The sequence below is a fragment of the Giraffa tippelskirchi genome, chromosome 12, assembly GCF_054371585.1.
Source record: "Giraffa tippelskirchi isolate mGirTip1 chromosome 12, T2T-mGirTip1v1.2.pri, whole genome shotgun sequence".
In the NCBI taxonomy this organism is placed as follows: Eukaryota; Metazoa; Chordata; class Mammalia; order Artiodactyla; family Giraffidae; genus Giraffa; species Giraffa tippelskirchi.
In genome coordinates, this window is record NC_137286.1 from 43999584 (window position 1) to 44014867 (window position 15284).

At 48.1% G+C, this 15284-nt stretch overlaps 1 protein-coding gene across 3 annotated transcripts in view; it reads left to right on the forward strand.

Moving 5' to 3' along the window:
- FSD2 (fibronectin type III and SPRY domain containing 2) overlaps positions 1-15284 on the forward strand; it is a 36872-nt gene that overhangs the window by 19442 nt on the left and 2146 nt on the right. For all 3 annotated transcript variants that reach the window (XM_081546850.1, XM_081546849.1, XM_081546851.1), the window contains exons 6-12: positions 1063-1184; positions 4082-4237; positions 6771-6905; positions 7642-7792; positions 9841-9974; positions 11065-11197; positions 14139-14315. In XM_081546850.1, coding sequence (XP_081402976.1) covers positions 1063-1184; positions 4082-4237; positions 6771-6905; positions 7642-7792; positions 9841-9974; positions 11065-11197; positions 14139-14315 — 1008 coding nt within the window. The remainder of the gene's footprint in view (positions 1-1062; positions 1185-4081; positions 4238-6770; positions 6906-7641; positions 7793-9840; positions 9975-11064; positions 11198-14138; positions 14316-15284) is intronic.

The following is a 15284-nucleotide window of genomic DNA, read 5'->3' on the forward strand; positions in this document are numbered from 1 at the left end:
CAAGCCAGGGTGGGGTCTCCCCAAGCCCCTCCTTTCACCAGGAGGAACAGAGATCCAAAGAGTGGGACTTCCCTGGTGGTCCAGTGATTAAGACTCCGCACTTCTACCGCAGGGGACGTGGGTCAAGCCGTGTTTGGGGAACTATGATCCCACATGCCACGTGGTTGAAAACCAAAAAAGTCAGAGAGTGTCCCCAGCGTTCCCCTGCTGGGCCAGGACCCAGACTGTGTGCTGCAGAAAGCATGCACATTATGGAGTCAGACAGGAATTTAAACCCTGATACCCCCATGACCTTGGTCAAGTCCGACCAGTCTAGGCCTCACCTTCCTTCCTAAAAAATAGGGATACCTTTGTGGGAATAAAATCAGAAAATGTCTGTAAAGCAACACAAACAATGAAGTTTAATAATGTCAGGGTTAAGAGCATAACCTTTGGCAAAAGACAGACATGGTTTCAAATTCTGCCTCTGCTCCTTACAAACCCTGTGACTGCCAGGAGCAGGTGTAGAAGACCCAGAGCCCCAGTTCATGCTCATCGACTTGAGGGTACTTGACCATGTGGAGAGGCTGCGTGTCTCTGGGTCCTGGGGTGGTGTGGGGGTGGGAGCTCCCAGGTCAGCATCTAAGGATCTTCCAGAAGGTGTGGATCTGGGGCTTTTTGGCCCACATCCCCCAGCCCCCCACCCTCTGACATGACCCTACCCCTTCCCTCCTGAAAGATGTAAACCAGCCACACCTGTCCCCTCCAGTGACTTCATAGGTCAGTCACCAAAGCAGAGGCCAGAAGGCAGCCCACAGCATTTTAAAATAGGGAAATAAGAGTTCAGCTGGGGACTTCCCTGGCAGGTCCAGTGGTTAAGACTCCATACTCCCAATGCAGGGGGTGCAGGTTCGTTCAATTCCTGGTTGGGGAACTAAGATCCCACGTGCCACCTGATGTGGCCAAAAGCAAACTAATTATTTTAAAAAAGAGTCCAGTGAAGAGGCCCTCATTGCTGCTCACTAGTGACCCCGGGGAAGAGTATTCCTCCATTCTTGTTAGTGTGTCTTTTTATACCGATAGACTCGGAAAATTCCTGAAAACAAAAACAGACGTGGAGATTTCCGCGCAGCCCGACTTTGAAGACCAGACCTTGGATTTCTCTGATGTGGAGGAGCTGATGGGCTCCATTAACACCATCCCAGGTGCGTGTCTCACCTGAGTGCATACTTGACACCGGTTTCCCTGAGCTTTGAGTTAAAAACTTTGATGGCTAAAAAAAAAATCATAAAGATCTAGAAACAGGCATTTTCCCCCACCGGCTGCATGAGCTTCGTGTTTTTGTCTTTATGGTGTGTAAGGGTGAAAACAGAGGTTGACGTTCCCAGGATAAATATCCTCCCTCACTCTCCAGGGTGCCAGCATCTGGCCCCCATCAGCTTAACTTACTCCAAACAAATATCCCGAATATTATTTCCTTGAATGTTGTATTTATGTCCCTCTCAAGTGGTTGTTTTTAGCATAGGATTTAGAGATGGATTTTGGAATCCTGTGGAGCTGGCGAGAATCCCAGCTCTGCTACTTCCTACCTGTGTGACCCTGGAAAACTTACCTAACCTCTCTGAGCCTTGGTTTCCTTGGCAAAATGGACATAACAATGACTCATGAGGACATAGTGAAAAATAAATAAGTAATGTATGTCACATGGTGTGAGGTAGCTCTTAAAAATCTTATTGTGAAGACTCATTTTTTAAGACTGATACTAGAATTTAATATCATCTTTCCTTTCTCATCCAACAACACCCAGCAACATTATGAAAAATGTTTTATATTATCATTTTGGGTTTTCCTTCTTCAAAAGACTTTTTTACAATCTTTTTAAAAATTGATTTTTGGCTGCGCTGGGTCTTCGTTGCTGCGTGCAGGCTTTCTGTAGCGGCAGCAAGCAGGGGCTACTCTCTAGTTGCAGTGCACAGGCTTCTTGTTGCAGTGGCTTCTTTCGTAGAGCACGGACTCATGGGCTTTAGAGCCTGGGCTTAGTAGTTGTGGCACATGGGCCTAGGTGCCCTACAGCGTGTGGAATCATCCCGGACCAGGGATCAAACCCGTGTCCCCTAAACTGACAAGCAGATTCACAACCACTGAACCACCAGGGAAGTCCTAGGTTTTTCCTTTATACAAGTATTTTTTTTTTTAATAAAAATGGAATCATCCTGTTTTATAATCTGCTTTTTTTTTCTAGCAAAACATTTGTGATGAATATTATTTTGTACTGATAAATTTTTCTATGACATCATTTTAATGGCTCTATACCTCAATCTGTATGCTTAATTCTCACTGATAAATTCTTCTGCGACATCATTTTAATGGCTGTATACCTTAATCCTCAACTGTTGGTGCCGAGATGCTTCTAGGTTTTTCACCCTTCTAAACCATACTACAATAAACATCCTGGATTATAAGTCTTGGAGGCCATTCTTAGACTCCCCGGATTGAGGGGAGATTTCGCTGAGCTGTGAAGTCCTTTAGATGGCCTGAGGATGGTATTGCCCAAATACTCACACCCAGGCATTTGGAAGGAAAGGCACTGTTGCCTAAGTCAGTGCTTGAGACACGTGGTGGTGGTTTCTTCTCACCCTCCTGTGTCCGGGTCCCAGGCAGACCATCGGCCCCCAGCCTGTATCCAGGGGCATCCCTCTTCTTACTGCCTCCCTGGAGGGGACTGTTCTTTGGAGGGTATAACAGGGTATCTGCTGGGCATCCTGAGCTACATCATGTGGGGATACAGGTTTTTTCTCTTCTCACTTTTGTCATGTTAGGGGCCTTCCACCCCCTAACCAGCAAGAAAAAGCTGAGTACGTTCCATGAAGTCCTACCTGGTCTGAACAATTTCAGAATTTGAAAATAAGGATGTTCTTGAAAGCCCTGGATGGAAGGAGATGCTGCCATGGGTGAAGAATTATGGAAGACAAACAAGGAATGTTTCTTGGTTGTGTGTGGGGGTGGGGTAGGAAAAATTATTAACCCACAGAGAAGAAAAGTATTAACTCAGTACATGGACTCGAAAGAAATTGGTTCTGGGGACTTCCCTAGTGAGCCAGTGGTTAAGAATCTGCCTTCCAGGGCTTCTCTGGTCACTCAGCAGTCAAGAATCTGCCTGCCGATGCAAGAAGCATGGGTTTGATCCCTGGGTCAAGAAGATTCCACATGCCACAGAGCAGCTAAACCCATGCACCACAACTACTGAGCCTGTGCTCTAGAGCCCACAATACATAACTGCTGAGCCCATGTGCTGCAACTACTGAAGCCAGTGTGCCCTAGAGCCTGTTCTCCGCAATAAGAGAAGCCACCGCAATGAGAATAGCCCAAGCACTCACCACAGCTAGGGAAAAGCCATGACACAACAAAGACCCAACACAGCCAAAAATAAACAAATTAAAATTGTAAAAAATCCACCTCCAATGCAGAGGACACAAGTTTGATCCCTGGTCGGGGAACTAAGTGGCTCCGGGGCCACTAAGCCCAAGCACTGCAACTTCTGGACTACCGAGCCCGTGTGTTCTGGAGCCTGCACGCCACAACTAGAGAAGCCCCCATGCCACAATAAGACAGCGCAGTCCAAAAAAAAAAAGTCGGTTCTCAAAAAGCAGTTTTTCCAAACCTAATTTCTCATTGTAATGAAATCATAATGAAGGAGCCAGTTGTTGGAGGCTCTTTCCCTCCTCTGTTCGCTGTAGGACTGCAGGCAGCGGTGCTGTGGTCCTGGCCCTCCTGCCTCTTTGGATGGCCTGGCAGGGTTCAAGGACCCAACCCTCCCTAGGGCAGGACTTGCAAACACCCCAGCCTGAGCCACTGTCAGCAGCCCTGCCTCCCCTAGCTCGTGTGGGTTGGTCAGAGCAGGATAGACACACCGGTTCTTACTGAAGCTCCTGCTTGGGAGGTCTGGCCTCCCACCCTGGCAACCTAGGCTGCCTCTCCCATCTCCAAAGCCCATGGGATGCCTTGAGGGATCGATTGTCCTATAAAAGCGGCCGTTCACATCCGGTGCCTCTAACTGAAGGCTCCTCACTTGTCTTTGTTTTCCTTCCTTTTCCTCTTCCAGCTCCTTCTGCTCCAGTGATAAACCCACAGGCCCCTAACTCAGCCACAGGTTCCTCGGTCCGAGTGTGCTGGAGCTTGTACTCCGATGACACCGTGGAGAGCTATCGGCTATCCTACCGGCCAGTGCAGGACGGCTCACCTGGGAAGGAGCAAGCAGGTGAGGTCTGCCAGGAGCAGCACCAAGCTCCAGCATGGGCCTTGGGAAAGTGGCAATGGGGTGAATCTGCACACCTAGCTCCTTGCAGAATGGCGTGCAGGCAGGTGAGCATGACAAGAAGGGCTGGGAAGGCAAGTTGGGGCCTGGCTGGGGAGAATCATGGGGCTCAGATACGTGGAGCGTATCCAGGTCGGGGTTGTCCTGGGGCTGATGGGTCTCTGGTTGCACTATGTCCAGGATGCGTGGGGACACTCCTCCTCAAGAAGGCCCAGTGGGACTGGCTGGGTTCTAGCAGGTCCTGGTTTGTGAGGGTGGCCGGGCTTTCCTTGAGGTTACCCTGTGTTGGGGGAACCTGGGGTGGGGGGTTAGTCTGCAGACCCCCAGGGGGCTGTGGAGGGCTCTTCAGCCTGGAAGGGCTGCTGCTAATCTCACCCACATTCCTAGGTGGAAAGGCACAGGCCTCCACTGCACGCAGCTCTGGGCCCATCCTCTTCCCAGGGCAGTGGAGATGGCTGGCACAGGGTTAGGGCTGAGGGAGATGCCCCCTCTTTGTAGATAAGCCAGTCTCCTGTTGAGAAGGGGGTCAGACAGCAGAGGAGCTCCAGCTGAGCATCTGAAGGATCAGGGCCAGCCTGATCAGGCCTGTTCTGTGTGCATGGGGTCAGAGCAAGACTGTGGCAAAGGGATTCAGAGATCTCCGTCTTATGGATGACCTAGAGAGAGATGAACGGACACACGGGGACACCATAAGTTATGGCAGAACTGGAATGAGAATTGAGTCCGCAGGCTCCCTGCCTGGAGCTCTTCCCCTTGTACCAGTTCATGCAGACAGAAGGTTTCTGAATGCCAAAGGTGAGGATGATTTGTCTGCCCAGGGGTTAGGAAGGAACGGGAGAAAAGTAATTCATACTTGAGAAAAGTATGTTTATTTCCTTGAGAAAAGTAAGTTTAATCCACAATGAAGGAGAGAATAAGGACTAAAGAGGACATGGGAGGGGAGATTGAGGACCAGAAAGTCAAATCTGATTCATAGCAGTTTTTGCCACAAATCAGCCCTATTGGCACGCTCTGCAGAAAATGCCATTGTTAGGGGACTTTGTCCTGGTGATTGATAAAGATCTTTTTTTTTTTATGTTTTGATCATGTTTTTTTAATTTTTAAAGTCTTTATTGAATTTGTTACAATACTGTTTCTGTTTCATGTTTTGGATTTTTGGCTGCAAGGCATGTGGGATCTTAACTCCCCAACCAGGGATGGAACCTGCACCCCCGGCATTGGAAGGCAAAGTCTTAACCACCAGACCGCTGGGGACATCCCAATAAAGATCTTCAAAGATCTTTATAACAAAGCACTTTGTTAGAAAGGAACTGATATCAGAGGGTGGATTAATGATCTGTCACTGCCTTAAGAGTCTGGGCATGTTTAGAGGTATATCAGTTAGCTTTTACTGTGTAACAATACCCCGCCACACACACACATATAGCCAACATATAAGCTAAAAATGACAAATTTTATGTTCATTCGTTTCGAGGGGCAGGATAGCAGTAGGTAATTAAGAGGTACAAACTACTATGTATAAAATAAATAAACTACAAGGCAATATTGTACAGCACAGGGAATATATACAATATTTTATAATAACTTTAACTGGAATATGATCTATAGAAATATTGAATTACTGTGTTGTACACCTGAAACTAATATTGTAAATCAATGATACTTCAACTTTTAAAATTACATTTATTATTTATTATAATTCTATGAATTGGCTAGATAGTTCTAGTCTGGGCCAGCTTGGGTGGGTCTGGACAGGCTAGGATGGCCTTGCTGATGTGTCTAGGGCATCAGCTGCAATTCTGGGGGCCTCTGTTCACATCATGATCACATTCTTCTGGAGGCTGGCCCAGGGTCATTCCATGGAAGTGGAAGCATTCCTGGCAGGAAGAGGACAAGGCCCCCGTGCTCCAGCACTGCCCAAACCTCTGCTTGAACCATGTTTGAAGTGGTCCCATTGGCCAAAGAAAGTCACGTGGTTAAGCCCAGTTGCAATGGATAGTGGGAGAGACCAGTCCTCTCAATGGAAGGATCAGCAGAGTCTCATTGCAGATGGGCATGCATACACAGTCAAAGGGGATTGGTAGCCAGTTCTATATCTACCTCAGGTAAAATAGATTACAGTGCAATGAACTTGGAGCCAGTTGACCTATTTTAGGGTTGAATTCCATTTATTTATTTATGTTTGTGCTAGGTCTTTGTTGCAGTGCATGGGCTTTTCTCTAGTTGCAGCGAGTAAGGGCTAATCTCTAGTTGTAGTACACAGGCTTCTCATTATGGTGGCTTCTCTTGTTGTGGCTCAAGGGCTCTAGAGCACAGGCTCAGTAGTTGTGGCGCATGAGCTGAGTTGCCCTGCAGCATATGGAATCCTCCCAGACCAGGGATCAAACTGGTGTCCCCTGCATTTTCAGGTAGATTCCTAACCACTGGACTACCAGGGAAGTTCTAGGCTTTAATTCCTATCATTTTTTTCCCCCAGAGTTTACAATGACCGCCAAAGAAACATACTGCTCAGTGACAAACCTATTACCAAACACGCAGTATGAATTTTGGGTCACAGCTCAGAACAGGACCGGCCTCAGCCCCACCAGTGAGCGTGCAGTGTACATGACAGGTAAGGGGCCACTTGTAGGACCTTCACTGAAGGGGACCCAGAAGTCTCGGCTTTCTTGATGGGGGCAGAGCTTTGATGTCACTTGGAAGGACAGGAATAGCTTGGCACTTCTTTCCTTTTATTTAGTACGGCAAATCTGTATGCCTGATATGGCAGGGACATTTTTTCACAGTTGGTCTCAAAAGAAGATAAAGTACTGCCCTTGGACACAGTTGCACGGACACATTTGAACCATGCAGCCATCCTCCACTCCAGAGATATCTGCAAGTGATTCCCTGGTGTTCCTTTGGGCTGTTAGAATACTGCACATTGGATGGCTTATAAACAACAGAAATTTATTCCTCATGGTTCTGGAGGCTGGGAAGTCCAAGATCAAGGTGCCAGCAGATTCATGTCTAGGGAAGACTTCCTGGTTCAGAGTGGCTTTTTTTTGCTATGTCCTTCTATGACGGAACTGGGCAAGAGAGTTTGTTGGGTTTCCTTATATAATAAACCCCTTCAACCCTCAGGACCTAGTCACTTCTCGGAGACTCCAGGTGTCATCACATTGGGGAATAGGTTTCAACATATGAATTTGGAGGGGGACATGATTGTCTAGTCTGAAACACCTGGTTTGCCTTTTATTGCACTGAACCTCTTGTAGGAAGAGAGGGCTTGTGATGTGTGCTGTGTTCTGGAGCACTAGGCTGGATGTGAACAGAAGGGTTGTTCCTCTCTCCCTTTCCCCTGCATTTAGCGCCTTGTCCCCCCATTATAAAAAGCAAAGAGATAAGGAGCTGCGAGGAGGCTGCGCTCATCCCCTGGGAGTCTGGAAACCTGAACCCTGTGGACTCATACACGGTGGAGCTGACCCCGGCAGAGACGCCGGGGGCCTCGGGCGTAACCGAGTGAGTCACAAGGGGCGTTGGCAGGGCACGAGAGGCCTCGATGCAGTGACACAGCTTAGGAAAAGTGTGGAGTCTGGAGAGAAAGTCAAACACAAGAATCTTGATTTTAGATTGCTTGGTTTCATGAGAAGTAGCTGGAATTCTGTGATTGAAGGTGAATGATGAATGAGTGAAGAAGCGTATAAGTGGTAAACCTCAGTTTTGCTTTCTTAGCGCAGCCAGGGCTTACCATCATTCATTCAACAAGTATTGAGTGTATAGGTGGTGCCTGGGAATTGGTGACCCAGACAGACAAATTCCCCACCCTAACAGAGCTGACAGTCTGAGTTGGGGGAAATAGACAAAAACCAAGAAAACAAATGCTTAAAACACACAGTGGCTGAAGGGAAAAGAAATGCAATGAAATAGAGAATGCAGTGGAGGTGGAGGCTTACTTTGGAGAGAGTGGACATTTGAACTGAGACCAGATAGATGGGAAGGGTGGAGGCCTGAGAAGAGTGGATGCAGGCAAGGCCTGGCCCCTGGGCAGGAGTGAGCTTCCTGCACTGGAGGAACCAAGAAACCCATCTGGCTGGAACTTGAGGAGGAAAGAGAACTGAGAGAAGCAGAAATGAAAGAGAATTAAATTCAACGTACAGAGAACATCATGTCCCTGGTGGTCAGCTGCCTGGAGGCTCATGTTCCCCTCTGGTTGGCAGAGATGCAGAGGAGTTCACCGCTAGAAGAGGGCTAGACTCAGGAACCACAAAGGCCTGCAGATCCTACGAGTCTACAGCTGTGTACAGTGGAGAAATTATGGCTAGGCCTCTGGATTACAACCGGGCAGTCCAGAAGCTTGTGGAAGGCAGCCAAGTCCAGGGGCTGCCCTGCTGTGCACTTACCAAACTTTAGAGAAATGGAGGAAGAGGGGTTGGTGTCAACTGTTAGGGAGACAGATTCTTCTATACTAAATTCAGGGCTTGGGACCTGGCCATCTGTCCCCCTCCAACCCATTTTTCCCAGGTAGAATTCATTTGTCCACAACCACGTCAGGGCTTGCTAACTTGGGTTATCTACTTCCAGGGATCCTCAGGAGAAGGGCAGGGAGTTCAGTGGTCTGACCCCCCAAATGGTTCGGATTTCCTTTGCAACTTGTGCTGATACTTTAAGCCCTTTATGCTGGCGGTCATCAGAAGGCTGGTCAGGGACCGAGGTGACCTGTGTGGTGCTTACTCTCCTAGTATAGATCTAATCATGGCATCCTCAAAGAAAAGACAAAATTCCTTCACTGGCTCTGGCCCCTTCCTGCCTGTCCAGCTCACCCTTCCTCAACCACACGGGTCATATTTTATTAATAGTTCCTCCTACTTTCTATGCTTCTTCCTGCAACAGGGCCTTTACCATGCTTCTTCTATGAAAGAGACTCTTCATTCTCTTTCTTATCCAATAACCTCCTAGTCATCAGAGTTCAGCTCAAAAGTCACCTCTCAGCTAGTGTACTTTCCATAATACACCATCAGCTTGTCAAGTTACCATCTTACATTTCTTCCAGTGATGGGTTAAGAAATGCCTTTCTTCTAGACTGGAAGCTCCATGAGGGCAGCGGCTACATTCAGTTTCCTCCAGGGCCCCTCTATATCAGCTCTAGTCAGATCATTTGTTCATAAACACAGACTGAGAGCCTGCTGTGAGCCCAGCGCTATGCTTAGGTTGTGGTACTTGGCCCCTGCCCTCAGAGAGGCTGTGGTCCTGCCAGACAGGCTGACACTCACTGGATTCAACTGCATACACACACTGGATTCAACTGCATGCACACCCCACTGATGCAGCATTAGACACAGGCTGAGTGCAGCGCTAGGTGCCTGGGACACAGGGTGGGGAGCTTGGAGGGGCAAGAGCCACAGACAGAAAGGATACAAGAAAATGAGAAAAGGGGACCCGATTGGGAGGGAGCATTGAGGAGAGCCTCACTCCTGCCTGTGCTGCTGCTGGGGGTCAGCGGGGAGAGGCTGGTGCTTGCGTCTGTCTGCCCCAGCCCCTCAGTGATGTCAGCACGCCTCTTCGCCCAGGTCTGTTGTGGGCATCCCGACCTGTGAGTGCCTGGTGCAGCTGCAGCCCCGACAGAACTACACCATCTGTGTGAGAGCCCTCAACGTGGGCGGCCCCAGCGCAAGGAGCGAGCCCGCTACCGTCCACACCACAGGTCTGTGCCCCTGCCGCACATTCACTGGGCCCAAAGTGACTCCCTTATGGCAGACCCAGTGCTGCTCTGACTTCATTGGAAAAATCTATGAATGTTCACTAATATGAACACATGGTGAATCAGGCTGGGAAGGGGCTCGGGGGCAATCAAAGCCCTGGGGGCCCATTTTACAGAAAGGGGCCACTTTTCTTTTTTTCCCGGCCGCACCACCTATCGTGGAAATTTGGTTCCCCATCCGGGCATCAGGCATCGAACCCACACCCCTTGCATCGGAAGCGTCTTAACCCATGGACTGCCAGGGAAGTCCCCATTCTGTAACATTTTTTTTTTGACATGCTTTGTTTTAACCATAATTCAGAGATGGTTGTACAATCTCCTCCCTTCTCCCTCACTGCCCTCATTGAAAGTTAGATTTTGCTAACCTTTGTCAAATTGATCACTAATAATTCCCTCAATTCCTATTCCCCTTGGCAAGCAGGTTAGAAATTCCTGTTCACCTGCAGGTATTTACAGCCTCCCAGTGAAGAGTGCAGCCACTGGAATCAGATGGGCTTGGGGTTTGGGTTTTTTGTTGTTGTTATTTTTATGTTTATTTTTGTTCCTTATATTTATTTTGTTTTTTAAAGTATTTATTTATTTGGTCTCAGTTGCAACACATGGGATCTAGTTCCCTGACCAGGGATGGAACCCAGGTCCCCTGCATTGGGAACATGGAGTCTTAGCCACTGGGAACACCCTGGGGTTCCGGTTTGAGTTCTATCATCTACAGCTGATGATAGAACCGCCCTGCCCCTCTGTTTCCTCTTCTACAAAATGGAAATACTAACACCTGGATACGTGTTAGCTGTGAATGAGATAAGACTCAAACCGCTTAGCTCAGTACTAGACACCCAGTAACGCCCGACCCATGTAAACTGCCATCATGATTAGCACGAGGGGCATCACCAGGCAAGATCCAGGCTCACCAGTGTGGTACAGGGTGCTAACGCCAGCCACGCGCGGTGAAGCCCTGGCCTGTGTGGAGTGCAACGTGGAGAAAGCAGTGGAGTGATTGGCCGGGGGTGTCTCCGTGTGCCTCCTCCCCTCGCAGGCAGCTACTTCCCCCTGAACGAGCACACCTGCCATCCTTGGCTGACTGTATCCGAAGATGGGCTCACGGTCGTGCGAAGCGAGAGGAGAGGCCCCGCCAGGGAGCCCGTCCCCAGCGACACCCAGTTTACCAGGTACTCTATCAGCCCCTCACCCGAACAGTTCGTGAACCACCTTGGTACGTGCTGTTATCCGGGTACAGGTGGATTCTGACAGACGCAGCCTTGAAAGGGGCTTCAGGCTCTGACTCCCAGAAATGAGGGAGGGGGAGGGGGGGCGGGAGGCTGGGGAGGGGTAGTAAGGGTCTGGCCGATGTCAGGAGAGGAGATGTGGCCTCTGAGTGGAGTCCTGGGCTCCCGGAGCAGTGGGAGAACAAGGACCCAGCCCCTTAGTGCGGAGCCCAGAGCTCTCTCTCCCACTGGGTGATACTTTCTAACAAAACTCCTGGTGAAAAACCAAAGCTGGTGGAAGGAATGATGGTCACTCAGGTGCAAGACCTGAGGGAGAGGTGTCCGTCAAAGATGTGCCCTGTCTGTCTGGATTGATGCTATTTCCCGAACGTAGTACTTAAGGTCGAAATGATGTATTTATACCTTGCATGCAGTGCTAAGTCGCTTCAGTCATGTCTGACTCTTTGTGACCCTATGGACTGTAGCCCACCACGCTCCTCTGTCCATGGGGATTTTCCAGGCAAATATACTGGAGTGGGTTGCCATGCCTTCCTCCAGGGGATCTTCTGACCCAGGATCAAACCCGTGTCTCATGTCTCCTGTATTGGCAGGTGGGTTCTTTACCACTAGTGCCACCTGGGAAGCCCCCATTTATACCTTACTTCTTTCCAAAAACTTAAAGAAAACTTAAAATAGGGGCCAAGAACTTCCCTGGCAGTCCAGTGGTTAAGACTTTGCCTTCCAGTGCAGGGAATGTGGGTTTGATCCCAGTGGGGAAGCTAAGATCCCACATGTCTCACTGCTCCCCCCACCCCAAAAAAGAGGCAATATTGTAACAAATTCAATAAAGACTTTTAAAATTGTCCACATAGAAAAAAAAAACAGGGGGCAAATGTATCCTACTGAAGTAGAAAAATCACAGCAGTGGATGAAAAAAAAAAGAACATGGCTTAACTTCAAGGGCTAATTTCTGTTTTTAAGATTAAACATTAAACACAGCTCTCAGCTTCTTGATAATCAGGACAGAAAGAATTCTCAGTGGGCTGATTTCAGAATCAGGAGGATCTTCTAAGGAAGAAAAGTCTTAGGGGGGCCAGAGGGGCTACCGATGGACAACTGCATCTAGCCTCCCTGCCTGCGTCCTGGACTATCTCATAGCTGTCTCCTCCTCTGACGCTGACTCCCTGCTGACCTTCTTACTGCATGCGTGTTATGTACCTACTATCTGTTCCCTGGTGGCTCAGACGGTAAAGACTGCAGGAGACCCTGGCTTGATTCCTGGGTCAGAAAGACCTCCCTGGAGAAGGGAATGGCTACTCACTGCAATGTTCTTGCTTGGAGAATCCCATGGACAAAGAAGCCCAGCGGGTTACAGTCCACAAGGTCACATAGAGTCGGACACAACTGAGCGACTAACACACATCTGTGCCAGCTTGTTTTCAGCAGAGCAGCACAGAGTACAATGGAACACAACAATCCTTCTTTGCCTCCACCCATTCAACACTGCCTTGGGGGGGTGGGGCACAGAGAGGGATAAGAAACAATAAAGTTCTTACCCGCGTTAAGAAACAAAATGCAACTGATCAAATCTTAAAGTTCTTATTGACTTTTTTTCAATAATTCTTGAGTTGGGCAGCCCCTAATCTAGCAGGTAGAAAGGAGGTCCAAGGAGCTATAAAAAATGACTTTTCCAGGTGGAAGGGATCAGGAACAAGGAAATTATACTTCCAGGCAAAAAAAGGAAGTTGGTTAAATGTCCATCGACAGAGGAATGGATAAAGAAGATGTGGTACATATATACAATAGACTATTACTCAGCCACTAGAAAGAATGGAATAATGCCATTTGCAACAACATGGATGGACCTAGAGATTGTCTTACTGAGTGAAGTAAGTCAGACAGAGGAGGAGAAATATCATATGACATCCCTTTTATGTGGAATCTAAAACGAAATGACCCAAACAAACTTAACAAAACAGAGACTCACAGACTTAGAGAACGAACTTATGGTTGTCAGGGGGTAAGGATGTGGGGAAGGGATAGTCAGGGAGTTTGGAACGAATGTGTACACACTGCTATATTTAAGATGTATAACCAACAAGAAACTACTGTTATGCAGCAACCTGGATGGGAAGGGAGTTTGGGGGAGAATGGATACAGGTGTATGTGTGGCTGAGTCCCTTCACTGTTCACCTGAAACTATCACAACATTGTTTGTTAATTGGCTATACCCCAATACAAAATTTAAAAAAAAAATTTTTTTAAACCAGGTTGGCTGTGGTAAGGTTACTTTCCTTTAGGAAAGGTCAGGGGTCTCTCTAACTAGTGTTCTGATTGACTGGCTTAAAATTCCATTTAGAGGAAAGGTAAAACTGTAACCAAGTTGTCCCTGATTGGTAACATGGAGCTTGGCACACAGAGCTCCAGTTTGGGCCTGTGGTCTCATTCATTTGTTTTTAGTATTTATTTATTTAGCTGCACTGAGCCTTAGTTGCAGTATGTGGACTCTTGGTTCCAGGGCAGGAATCAAACCTGGGCTCCCTGTATTGTGAGCACAGTCTTAACCACTGGACCACAAGGAAAGTCCTCAATCTCTTTCTTTTTTAAGGAACAAGTGAACCAAACCTTTTTGTTACTGTAAAAAGCCCTGTTGTTGAAAAAGCACACAGAGCAGGGTTGTCTCCTCCTCACCTGTGACCAGCAGTGTACTAACCTTCTGATCTTCAGCATCGGGCAGCTGAGCTTTGAGAGCTAAGGTTGTGCTGCCTTACAAACGGGGTGTTCGAACACCTGCCTCCACCCTTCCTGACCACTTACTGACTGACCCCAGCAGTTGGTGTCACTCACCGGCACAGCCAGGCATGGGTCACCCCAAATGACGCATACTTCTGCTTTCTAAAACCAGGTGTGCTGCTGTCATGGGAAACCTAATTCCAGTCCGGGGGCGCCATTACTGGGAGGTGGAGGTGGACGAGTGTTTGGACTACACGGTGGGTGTGGCCTGTGAAGATGTCCCCAGACAGGAGGACCTGGGGGCAAACCGCCTCTCCTGGTGCATGAGGCACGTATTTGCGTCATCAAGGTAAGGTGAAATCTGGGTACCCGAGATCAAAACATACTTTGCTAAGGACAGAGCGAGAGGTTTTCACTGGTAATAACTAAGGCCCACGTTATGTTTTCTAAAATATGCTAAGATGTTTCAGGACTCATTTCCAGCCCCTTTCCCTAAAGTCCAATTAGAAAGAGAAAGCAGTTCTGGGTACTTTTAATAAAATAGCTAAAATTTATGGAGCGCTTATTCTGTGTTAAGCATTGCTCAACAACAACCTTACACATACTGTCTTATTTACTTCTCACAGTTGTATTATCCCATTTACTTATTTTGGCTGTACTGGGTCTTCGTTGCTTCTCGACTTTTCTCTAGTTGCCCTGAGCAGGGGCTACTCTCTAGTTGCAGTGTGTGGGCTTCTCACTGCGGTGGCTCCTCTTGTTGCGGAGCGCAGGTTCTAGAGCATGTGGGCTCAGTAGTTGTGGCTCCCGGGCTCTAGAGCGCAGGCGTAATAGTTGTAGCACTTGGGTTTCGTTACTGTATGGCATGTGGGACCTTCCCAGACCAGAGAGGTAAACTGCGTTTCCTGCACTGGCAGGTGGATTCTTTACACGGAGCCATGGCCAACATGGATTCAGGGCTTGGATTCAAACCCAGGCAGTCTGGCTCCAAAGACAGCATTCTTTACCACTAAGTGATTGGTTTTATATTTATGTTCAACTTCAGTGTTACTAAATGAAGTTTGACTTGAAGCCCCAAATCCAACTTTTTTGGTAGATGTAGGCAGAAGCTTAATGGTTATGATTAATTCTGGTTTGCTTCTGCTGCTAAAAGCATTCTGTTCTCTAATGGAGGAAAATCCACAAGGCCCAGGCCAGTAGACACTTCAGACTTAGGCCATGAATGCAACCTCTCTCCATGTCAAAAGCTGCAAAAAATTTTACCACCCCACTTTCCCAGCGTCGTGTGTACTATGGGGCCTCTGACTCTCAACTTGCTGAA